General features: G+C 34.7%; 1 protein-coding gene across 5 annotated transcripts in view; it reads left to right on the forward strand.

Moving 5' to 3' along the window:
* Positions 1–12429, forward strand: part of LCORL (ligand dependent nuclear receptor corepressor like) — a 167183-nt gene that overhangs the window by 129159 nt on the left and 25595 nt on the right. For 3 of the 5 annotated variants that reach the window (XM_036762892.1, XM_036762894.1, XM_036762895.1), the window contains one exon: positions 517–6441. The exons of 1 other annotated variant lie outside the window; for it this stretch is intronic. In XM_036762892.1, coding sequence (XP_036618787.1) covers positions 517–5368 — 4852 coding nt within the window. In that variant the 3' untranslated portion in view covers positions 5369–6441. Of the gene's footprint in view, positions 1–516; positions 6442–12429 lie in introns of those variants that run through there. One more of the 5 variants, XM_036762893.1, reaches the window with a different exon arrangement.

Genomic DNA, 12429 nt, shown 5'->3' on the forward strand with positions numbered 1-12429 from the left:
TTTTCTTTAATATTTCATTAATGTTACAATTCTTTATTTTAAAGAAAGATAATATTCTTCTGTATATCTTTCCTTAATTGTACAAAAAATAATATGGCCCAATAATAGATTATTAAAAATAATTTTAAAATGTCTACCTCACAAAATCTTATAAAGTCATGATAAAGCATTTACCATTAAGGGCTATAAAATAATTGATATGTTTGAGAAATTTAATATTTTTCAAATATTAAGATCTATGTGCAGTTATTAATTTTTCTTTTAAAATAGGAATTTGTCATTAAATAATCTCTTGCCATATTATTTCATTGATTTTCATCAGCTTTCCTTTACACTGATAAATATTCCTAAAATAAGTGAAAAAGTTATCATATTTTGCAGATCTTCTAGTACTGGGGGTTTGAAACCCCAAAAACCCCAACAGATTTTTCATTATTAATATTAAGATTATATAGTCCCATATACTTTTGGTACTTTTACTGTCATTTATTATTTTTGTTTGATTTTTATTTTTAGTTCAACTCTTGATGCAAAATCAGAGGAAGCTACTAAAATGGAAAAAGAAAAATCAACATTAAACAAAGTTTTGGAATCATTGTGCACATATCACCAGCAACAAATTTTGACTATGTTGAAATTTCTAATTCAAGAGCAAAATGCTTCTTCACTTTGCAGTTGCAATTCATCACATGTTTTGTCTTCAGAATCTCAAAAATCTCTCACTGAAGATGATTTGCATGGTCTGTTCTGTAGTTGTGGTGAATATAGGCTAACAGAAAGAGGGTGTTTACAGAATGAAAGACAAAGCTCTGGCTTAGCACCCCTTTCAGTGTGTATTAAAGATTTTCATTGCTTATCTTGCCAAACTGTAGCTATTGAGCACATTAAGACAGTGGTTAGTAGAGAAATTGCCAACAATTACAATCCCCACAGGTGCTGTTCTAGACTTTTACAAAACTGTAACTCCACAAGATCAACCTTTTGTACTCCTCTTTCTTTACCTGAAGTATGTGATCTGTCAATCAATATTAAGGATACTAACAGATCTCGGAGTCCTTCACCACCACCGTTATCACCCATACAGACTGAAGGATTTGAAAAACTTAAAGATTCAATCTCAGGCATTTCAGCTTTAGAAAACAACAAACTTGAAGCAATTATCAATCAGCCTCCATCTCTCATACCAGCAGAAGACAACAATAGCAGTTGTGAGCATGAAGGTAAACTACGCAAAGCAAACACATCTGATAACCCAGATGACTCTTTGCTCATAGCAAAAGAAAGTCATTTTGTAAATCATGAAAAAATTGACAAAGGTGAGAGTACTACAATTTTTCAAGATTTAATGGAGCGAATTAACGAAAAGTTAAAATCAATTGAAACTACAGATATAACAAACCTTGTAAAAGTATCTAGTAGTGATAGTAATACTGAAAATGATAATTTAAGATTAGGTGACTTAATAACATCTCTTTTACATAATGCAAAGGCTAGTGATTATAGTTTTATGGAGCTGTTAAGTCAACATGATAAAAAAGTAGAAAATAAAATTATACAGACAAGATTCCGAAAGCGTCAGGAAACCTTGTTTGCAATGCATAATTCTCCTGATTCACCTTTGTTTAGAAGGCAGTCTTTACAAATAAAGAGAGAAATTGCTAGCCTTGATGAAAATTTTGCAAGGAAAAAGTCATCTGAAAAAATTTCAAAGAAATTGATACGCAATGATGAGAAAGTATCAATAGACAAAGAATCCTACATTTTAGAAGACTCTGCTTTCCAAAATCCGAAAATCATTCAAAGTTCAAATCGTGAAGAAGCATCTACATTTTTGCCAGTATATGAAATACAGTCATTGCAACTACCTCTTCATAGTTTGGAAACGAACTCTAGTTTTGACCCCATTTCAGAAAGTTTTGCAGCTACCACACCAGAGAAAATGAGCATAACAAAATCACAGAAAGAATTTATAGCTGAAAAGAAAATACAAAATCATAGAGAAAATCCTAGATTAGAAAACAATCATATTCCTCTGAAGGATGATTTTACTGGACTTTTAAACAGAACAAGGCGAAATATAGTGCCTCCTGGGTGGTATTCTGTCTATGTAACAAACAATTTTGTGTTTAAAAAATCTCCCAAGGCCAAGAAGTCTACAGAAAAAGATACCATGAAAGATCTTCAGGTTGATAGATCAAACAGCATAGACATAAATGAAATCGCAAGGAATACAAATTTACAAGTTGTGGTGGAGCGTCTAGAAGATACTATAAATATGGCCAAAAATACGTTGGATAATCAGCCATTATCAGAAGGCTATAAAATATCCAGGAAGTTGAAAGAAGATGTTCATTGTAAAGACCAAAATGTTACTAGAAATTTGAACCTTTGTGTGAATGAAACATGTAAAGAACAGAGTTTCTTATCACATTCCAAAGTGTCATCCAGCAATAGTAATAAAAGCAATTGTCTTGTGACAGTAGAGCATGCCAATGTAATGGATCAAAGAATCGATAGCCTCAAAAAAAACCACTTAGATTTGGGTAGTTTGGCTTCACAAACAAGGTCTGAAATTGTTGAAAATTCTTTTTCCAGTTACTCCAGTCCTATCAAACTCATGTTTCTTTCAGAGGTTAATAGTAGTGAAGGGGTCAAATATACTTTAACATCTGTCAGTACTTCCAATGCAAACCTCTGTTCTTTTGAAAAATGCCCAACTAGCCCTTCAGTAGGAAAAGAAACTGAAAAAAACAAGAGTCTCCCTGGTGCATATTTTGATGATTACAGTTGTAATACAGAAAATGATACTTCACAAGGAGAACAAAAAAAATCCAGTTGTGTAAAAGAAACTATAGAACTAGAACCCTGTTCAGCAAATATAGCTGATATGAGTAGTTGTAAGCAGCAGGAAGAATGTATAGATAAATCAAACAGTGCTAGTGAATCATCTTTAAAAAGAAAACCAGGTAGGCCTAAAAAAATAGGTCCTCAAGTTGTAAAACAGGTTAAGCGACCAATTGGAAGGCCACCGAAACCTAAAGTTGATAAGTTAGAAAGCACTATACGGAGAAGTGAGCACATCAGCAGTATTGGGAAGAAAAACACAGAAGCTCTAGTATCAGGCTTAAATGAGAGTATTAGTAGAAAAAGTATCACAGTGACTGTTGTTTATGGAAGATCAAGAAGAATTAAAAGGCATGTGTCAGAAGGTAGCCTAGGCAATGCTATACCTTTTAATAATAGTAATGCTGATTTTTTACATGAGTATAATGGGCTGAAACATAAGAAAGCAGCAGATGTTGGTTTGGGTGAAAGAATGACTGCTGTACCAAGTTTAACTACTGAAAAGGAGATCTTTGCATCTGGTTATGAACACATTAGACCTATCAAGAACAAATCTGTGTTACCCTACCCTTACAGCAATATTATCCGGACAAGCCAGAAGCCTTTGACAGTAATTAGGAAACCTGGTAGACCTGCAAAAGTTAAAATCTCTGGCATATCTGTAACTATTAATAGGGTTTCACCTCAAGAAAGAAAAGTATGTATAAGCAGCTGTTTGCCTCCTTTAGATCAAGACAGTATGCTAGAAAAAAACCTATCAGAAGAGAAGCATGAACACCACCAGTGCAATAAAATGGATAATACAAAAGGCCCTCAAGCTGATTTATTTGACGAGAGATCGAAGAATATGGCTTCTCCAGTACCTTTGAGACATTCTGTTAGGGACAGAAAGCCATCACTGCATTTTTTACATTCCCTAGCATCTTCTAATTCATTTGCTTATAGAAACAACTTGCTACGTAAACCATATAAACTACATTTCCAAAAAACTAAAGATCAAAAAGAAAAATGCAAATACTCAAATATGAAAATAGCTTCCAAAGATACCTCAGGAGCTAGGAATTCAGGTAATACAAAAAAGAATCCTGATGATGGTAAATTCACAACTATTAATGAAGTATCGCTGGATCCTATTTTTTCATCAAGCCCCTCCCTTAGGTGGTGGGCAACTACTACTTCAAATGATTCCTTGTTAGAGGAGCTAAACAATAGATTTGAGCAGATAACTAATGCTTGGGTGCAAGTGAGTGGAAATGAAACAGAAAATTGTCTTCATGAAGCAAGAGGTCACTTAGAGGAGGATGGTAGTTTTAAAGTGCCAAGCCCTTTGGAAACCTGCCTTTTAGAACTTGAAGTCTCACCTGTAAAAATGCTTTTTCAGAAAAAGTGTGACATGAATGAGCTTTGTACCTGGTTTATGCAAACAACAGAAACACAGTCTCTTTCACTAGTTAGAAAAGCAAATGCTCGAAATCCTTTGGAAGTAATTAATACCAGAGGAATCAAAGTTGGAACCAAACAATCTGATCATAATACTAGCCTTTTCAGAAAGCACTTTAAAAAATTTGCACTATCCTCTCCTTCAAAATCAGCAGGGAAATTACAGATACTGCGTAAAATTGTTAGATCTCCAGTCTTAAATGTAAAAAGTAATTTCACACTAGCCAGACTGAGGAGAACTGAATTTAAGAGACTACAGCATGAAAGATGGAGACAAGTTAAAAAGCTTCACAATCATGGAACAGTTGATTGGAAATCTAAAAGAAGAAACTTAAGATTTTTCTGCCAGAACCAGTTTTTAAATAAGACTGCAGGGGGAACAAATGCTGACATCACACTTCAAGGAAAAAGCAGAGCAGAAAATCAGCAGTTGGTCTTAGCACCTGAAATCAGGGATGCTTTTTTGCCACAGAAGGTAGAATTACCCAACTACAGCACACATGCTAGTTTAGAAAGCATTTTTAAATTACATGCTAAAGAGAATGAAACAAATTACAGCCATAAAGATTTTGGGAAAGTATCAAGACAAGGAAAAATGTGTTCAAGTTCTTGGAGGTCAAAAACCTTTAAAGACTGTAGGATATTTTTAAGGAAAATCAATCATATTGAACAAAGAAATCCATTTCAGCTAAATACAATCATTTATTCTCCTGAATCTGTTGAAAGTGGAAGTAATCATCAGACTTATGTTGAAGAAGCAAAACACTGTAACTTAAGATCCCATTCTGCCCGGCAAAATTCTCTCAAAAGGCAATCTGAAGCAATAGAAAAATCTAAAGCAAATAATTCTTCACCCGACACTTTTGCTAGCCAACTCGATGGCAATAAATTAGACAAACATATTAAATTTGATAAGAATGCTTCTGATAGTTCTGAAGTTCTTAGTAAATTGAACAAAAGAAAAAGACCTTCATGGAAGACCACTGAAATGTCAACAAAAAGACATAAGCGACAATCTTGTAACAGTGGACAAATGGCAAACTATTATTCAAAATATCAACTAGGTAAGTTTTTCTCTCCCTGATTATAAAAAAACTCATTGTAGGTTTCATGAGTAAAGGATAAGGAAATAGATAAAGAACACTTTTATTTATAGGGTTTTTCCCAGAAATATTTGAAAAATTTAAGGTACACCTGTTGAATTAAGGTGTTAAATTCCAAATAAGCTTTTCCCTGTATCTTCAAATTTCCAGAATCTGAGCAAGAATTAAAAAGAAGGAATATAGACATTTTGACCTAGTTGGAGTGGAGTGAACTAGACTAATTTTTTTTAAAGTCTTTTTACAGTAGATAATTTTGTTTTTTTTAAAAAATTACCTAGACATTTGCACAAGAATGTACCAAATTAGCTCACTAAAGAAATTAAGCCCTTTCATCATTAAAGCTTTAGATGTATTTCACCTAATACATAGATGCAGAGTGCCAGTGCAGTGGTGATAGTTGCAGATGGGAAGACATCACAGTTATTTTGGGGGTGTGAATCTCGTCCACACTGCCATTCCTTATTGCTGTCTTCCTCCCAGGAGTTAGAGTAGGCCCTATTTTATTTAAAGATTAGAGAATGAGCAGTAGTCTTTCAGCTTAGATTCGTCTTGCTTCCTTTCCTGCTTCTACTCAGAAACTAAAACCCAGCTGTTAAAAACCATATCGGTTGCAAGAAACCAAGTATTGGTGCCTTTCATAGACTCTTTCCATAACCAGAATACTGCTTTCCAGCCAAAGTTTGATTTCCTATATTGATTGGTCTTAACAGTTGGTAAACCTTGTTTTGTTTATACAGCAAAGACATGCAGTACAAGATATTTTGGTGTGAATCAAGAAATGGTGCAATAGTGTATTTGGAAATGAATGAGTTTGATATTATGTGTTATAATGACACAGTTACACTATAGAATTTAAGACTAAGGACTTAAAAAAAACTTTGTTGCAATCTAATAAAAACAGGCATAATAACTTAAAATTAAAAGAAAGCATGAAAGGTAATATAGTGAACTTTGGGACTTTAGCATGTCAAAACAGGATAGTTAACTATTCAGAAACCAAAATTTTAAAATACTGATTTTAGTAACTTGCTAACATATAAATAAAACTGAAATCTTTATTAAATAATATCTCCATTATTTTAATAAAGAAATTAAACTTAAAATATGTTTTGTTTTTCAGCATAGGCAAGGACAGGATTGTAATAAATAGCTTTTGGGGGAAAAAAAGTGAATACACAGTAATTAGGAACAAACTTAAGTCACAGTTTTTATAATTAACAAAAAAAATGGAAATCTATAAAGAAATTGAGTGAATAATGTGTGAAACTTAACTCTTCTCTCCACAACCTCCAATATATCATACTCATTTCATAAGTCGCAGTTTCCAGAGGTAAAATATTCTGCATAAAATTTTAATGTAATACCATATTTGGTCCTTAAAGTTTAATTAACATATTTTCTCAAGCAAAGAATTTTTTGGACATGACTGTATCCCCACCAAATATGAGATTACTGCAGAAAAAAAATAAGATGAAAAATGTCTTACTGCTTTTTTATTGGATATAGAAAGAGCTTTTGCATTTCAGCTTTATTTTTTTTAAAAAATGGTATTTTCTTACTACAGTTGTTCCTCATACTGTTTTCTCATTTTTAAATGATATACAAATAGTCATTTCTCTTTCCAGACTTCCTGTTATACTTAGACTTTTATTTATCTTTTGCTGATAACTTTCCTTATTTTTTCTCTAAAACTTTTTAATTTTACTTATTTTGTTTTTAAAAGTAACCTTTTTGCATTAGTATCTGATTTTTAAGTGTTTCCTTAAACTTCATTATTTTAGATTTTTTTCCCATCCTTTTTAGTATTCTCCATTTTGTTCCCTTCTTTGAAATTATTTTTAACTGCATTATTGGATTTGTTTTCATTGATCTTTTCCATAGCATAGTAAGTGACTGGAGTCTCAGGAAAAAACCTCAGCACTTTGTCAGAAAAATTTGGGGCTCATGTATAATAAATTAAGGAAGACTTCTATTAATGAAATATTTGTTCAGGAATTTGGGTTTTTTGTTGTTTTTGAATTGTCATGAATTCTTGCTTTCGTATAATTTGAGACAGTTTAATACATTTGGTTTGGGTTCTTTTAATATATGCTTTTTCATATTTGTATAGTATAGACCAAATGTTATAAATATATATGGTTGTTGGATTCAGATATTTTAGTGCCATCTTTGAGAGGTGCAAAGAAGTATAAGGTAGAGCCCTTGCTCTTGAAATATGTACAGCTCTATTGAGAGAAAATATGCATATGAAAAAGGTAAGTAATAATGCAAGACATTGACATATAATGAAGTACCAAATAACTGATATAGACAGAATTTCAGAATTCAGAAGAATGATCTCTTTTAACTGGGATTCTTTTTTTATTCACCACTTATTTAGATCCTTACTGTGTTTTCTGACAAGTAGATAAGATGTGGTCCCTGCCTCAGTTTAACAGCAGTAAAAGAATAAGAACCAAATACAAATAACTGTAGCACATAGTATTACATGACAGATTGATGAGAAAGTGCTATATGAAATCCTAGTTAGGAAGTTCATTATTGGCATGGGGATTAAGGCATGGGCAGCAGTTTAATTAATAATTAGCAAAAATGGGGAATGAAGACATTCCACATATTGGGAATAGCATGAATAAAGGCAAGAAAGCAGGAAGGCACAAGGCATATTCAGGAATCAGGAGAATCCATTTTCTTGGAACTTACAGTGCTTCAAGAAAAGTGGCATGGCATAAATTGATGGAAAAATAAGATAATGGAAGATTATAGGGGACCTAGACCTTACAAGTGCGTGTGATATGTGCCAGCCACTGTGCTAAGCACTAGAGATAAAGAATGACAGTACCTGCCTCAGTACCTAGAACTTAGAGTCTAATGGGGGAAAACAACACACAAAAGGAGGCTGGGAGGGAAAGGGACGGGATACCAGAGAGGACCCACCGTGGGGGTGCATCTTGTTACATGGAGTTACAGAGCTGCATATGGGAAATGCAGTAAGTTACAAGTCCAGTTTCTACCCTCTATAAAGGAAGTATTTGAGAGTTCAGCACATTATCCTCCAGTCAGAGGGGAGAGGAGGTTGAGGGATCCAGGGCTTTAGTTAGCAGCATGGTGATGAGATTAGGAGTGATGAGCTTATCTGGGAAGGGACATCTTGTTCCCTGGGGTTGAAACACAGCAGAGCTGCAAATTCAAAGCTAAGGATAATTATTTTGGAAGTGGTTTGACTAGTGAGTTAGGAGGGGAAGAAAAAGGAGCAAGCCACATTGGAGGCTATTGTAGTAGGCACAGCTATAGTGGTAAAGAGGAATTGTACTAAGGTAGTAGAAGAGATAGGAAAATGATAAAAGAGATGTTGCAGAAGTAGAATCAGTAGGTCTTGATAACTGACTGGCTCTTCTTTTCCTTGCATCTCATATCCAAAAATGACCCAGAGATTACAAACAAAGGAGGTAGAGTGAATATTTGCCACATATAAAAGTAGTGAAATCAGAAGAGTGGGTTTAAGCCAAGTAATGGAAGGGGAAAAAGAAGAACTAATAAGGTTGGGTTTGAAGTGCCAAGGGGGATATTCATAGATCTTTCTAAATAAATTGCAGTGGCTCCCTATTCCTTCTAGAATAAAATCCTTTTTCATTTAAAGTCCTTCATCACCTGCCTCTAAGTTACCTCTCCAAGCCTTCATTGTGGTCCAGCCATACCAGCATTATTGCTGTTCCTCATATATGGTGTTCCATCTTCTATCTCTGCCTTGCATAGACTGCTCCCCGTACCTAGAATGCATTTGCTTCTTAGGATCATTGGCTTAAACATTACCTCCTGTATGAGACTTCTCTTGAGTCATTCCCTCCTCCAGCTACTAGGTCCTACCAAAAAATTACTTTGTATTCATTTTTTGTGTCTTTTGTGTGTGTTTATCTAGATCTACGCATAGAAGACAGACACGCACGCGCGTGTGCGCAAACACATGTTGTTTCCCCAAATAGAATGTAAGCTTCTTGAGAGCAGGGACAATTTCATTCTCATATTTGTATCTCTAGCACCTAGAACACAGGTACTTAATAAATGTTTATTGATTCTTCTAAGTGGACAGGTACTATAGTTAGTTAAAGATGGTGGGTCTAAAGAGGAGTAATTTCAATTGGAGACAGTTCTGTCATCATGACTGTTAGCAGGGATGGCAGTGACAGCTAGGAATCTACTACTTCCTCAAACAGTCTATTCTACTTTTTAGATAGCCCTAATTATTGAGGTGTTTCTTTAGAACAAGTCTAAATTTACCACTTTGTAGCTTCCTCCCATTTCTCCTTGTTCTGATTTCTGGGATCAAGCAGAAAAAGTCTAATCCTTGGTCCACATGGCAGCAAACATACCTGTCCCACCTACCCATAGGCCCTCTTCTTTTAAAATCCCTCGTGGCATTATCTCAAGACCTTTTACCTCTCTGCTTGCCTCTCTGGATGTTCTGCAGCTTAGTAAAGTTCTTAAAATGTGGTGCAAGAATCAAACACTATTGCAGAGTTGGCCTGACCGGTGAATCTTTTACCTCCCTGAACCTACATACTCTGCCTTTCCAAATGCAGTCTAAGATCATGCTAGCCTTTTATGTCCCTTCTAAGCCTTCTCCAGATGAATCATCTCCAGTTTCTTCAACTGAATCTCCATATGGTATGATGGGAGGATGTGTGGAGGATCACAATCTGATTATTCTTGAAATGGGAAATTCATGGACCCGTTGAGCAGTCCAGTAAAGACCTTGGACCCCTTCTCAAAAAAAGTTTTTAAATGCATAAAATAAAATACATAAGATTATAAAGGATGCCAATTATATTGAAATATAGTTATCAAAATATTTTTAAAAACAAGATCATGAATCCCAGATTCAGGACCCCTGTTCTAGATAATGTGTTTCTTAATGCAGCCTTAACATTTTTTACTTCAGTGTCACACTATTGACTCACATTAAACTTGTAATTCACTAAAACCCCCAAATCTTTTTCAGATAAAATGCTATCTAATTATACTTTCTACAACTTGTGCTTTCAAGTTGGTTTGTGAAGCTAGCAGCAAGTCTTCAAATTTTTCATTTGGCCCATCATTCTTAGTCTGGAGGATTGGAGATCTTATTGAATCCTGCCTGTCATGTGGTGTTGCCAGTTATTTTAATAGTTTGTGCTTGTTTGATAAGTTTGGTATTTATGTTTTTTTCCCCTGAATCTTTGATTAAAAAAATGCTTAAAAAAAAAAGGCAGAGCCAGGCACAGCTTCCTGGGATACCTACTGGAGAATCCTTCCACTGACAGTGATCCATTAATGACTACTCTGGGTATGGTCACTCAACCAGGTACAGGTCTACCTAAATTGTAACATCACATACCTTCTCACATACCTTGTTCATAAATACAGCTTGCAAGGTTTTATTTATACTTGGCTGAAGTGTTTATATTATTTCCTACCAGTTTAGTAACCCAGTCAGAAAGAAATGATATTAGTCTGGTATCACTTGTTCTTGATAAAGACAAGTTAGCTCTTAATGATGACCGTTTCTTTTTCTAAATATTCAAAAAATATCTTGTCATTCTAGGAATTTTGCCAGGAATAATTCTAACTTGCATTTATATAGTTCTTTAAGGCTTGCAAAGTGCTTTCCTCATTTCACCCCTATGACAGCTCTGCAAAGTAAGTATTACAGGTATTGTTTTCAGCTTCTTCCAGTTTTGGAAATTGAGGCCCAGAGAATTAAAGGAATATGCCTAGGCCACATGGCTAGTAAGTATGAGGAATGAGATTTGAACCAAGGCAATTCTTGATTCTAAGGCAGTCTTTCCACAATATCACATTGCCCATTAGGTTCCCCTGCCTATAGTTTACACGTTTTGAATTCTTTACTTTTTTGAAAATCTGGACATTTGCTTATTTCTAGTGCTGGGGCACGTCTCTCATTCTCTCTGACCTTTCAAATATCACATAGCTCAATAATCACATTTACCAATTCTTTCAGAACCTACTATAACTACTATAAAGTAGTTTGGGGCTGGTGACTTGAACTCATCTCCTTATTTATTTTGGGTTTTACTTCCCTCATTAGCATTTTCATTTTGTCCTTTTTAACCCAAGGACCATTCTCCTTAGCAAAGAGCCCAAAAGCAAAATAAGAATTTACCCATTCTGCCTTTTCTCAGTTCTTCATTACCATGGTAAATGAAAAGGGCTCAATTTGGAGTCACTATTTATGAGACCTTGGGCAAATCCTTTAACCTCTCTAAGCCTCCGTTTCCTTATCTGTCAATGAGGGGTTAGACTACATACACCTTAAGGTCCCTTGTGACTCTAAGACTGTGATCCTATCATCGTCTCTTCCTCCTAAGGAAAGGTCTTAGGTCTTTCATAATCCTTTTTTTTTTTTAAATAGCTATACTTAAGAAAAAAAAAAACAAAAAGCAAAAACTTTATCTGCTATTTAGAAATTACATGTAAAGCATTATTTCACACGTGCTCTGCGATTTCTTCCACATAGGGATCTACCAGAATGGAAACTTCCTTCATCAGCTCATAACAACAACAATACAATCTATGATAGAACTAACAAAGTCCCTGGGGAGTCGCCTGAGAAGCCTAGAGGCTATGACTTGTCCATGGTCATGTAACTGATAAATGTGAAAATCAGGAAGGCTTAGATCCAGCAGATCCAGATCCTACTTCTGCACCCAGCACACTATCCAGCAGACATGCTGCCTCCATGAGACACTATAATATTCAAATATAGGTTTCATTTCTCCAGAATAAGAAAGAAACAAAGAAGCTATAGGCCGTTTCATAGAGGAACTTTAAAATTCAAGTTAACAACTTGAATTAGGTTTTCAAATGAATTTGTGGAAGTAGAGTCTATAGAGCTAAGTTCATATAATAACAACTCACACTAATAGAACACTTAACTGTGTGCCAGGCACAATCTTAAGCCCTTTATAATTATTATCTCATTTGATCCTCACAGTGACCCTGGATAGTAGATACAATTATATCCTCATTTTACAGTTGAGGAAAC

Source organism: Trichosurus vulpecula, chromosome 6, assembly GCF_011100635.1.
Source record: "Trichosurus vulpecula isolate mTriVul1 chromosome 6, mTriVul1.pri, whole genome shotgun sequence".
NCBI lineage: Eukaryota > Metazoa > Chordata > Mammalia > Diprotodontia > Phalangeridae > Trichosurus > Trichosurus vulpecula.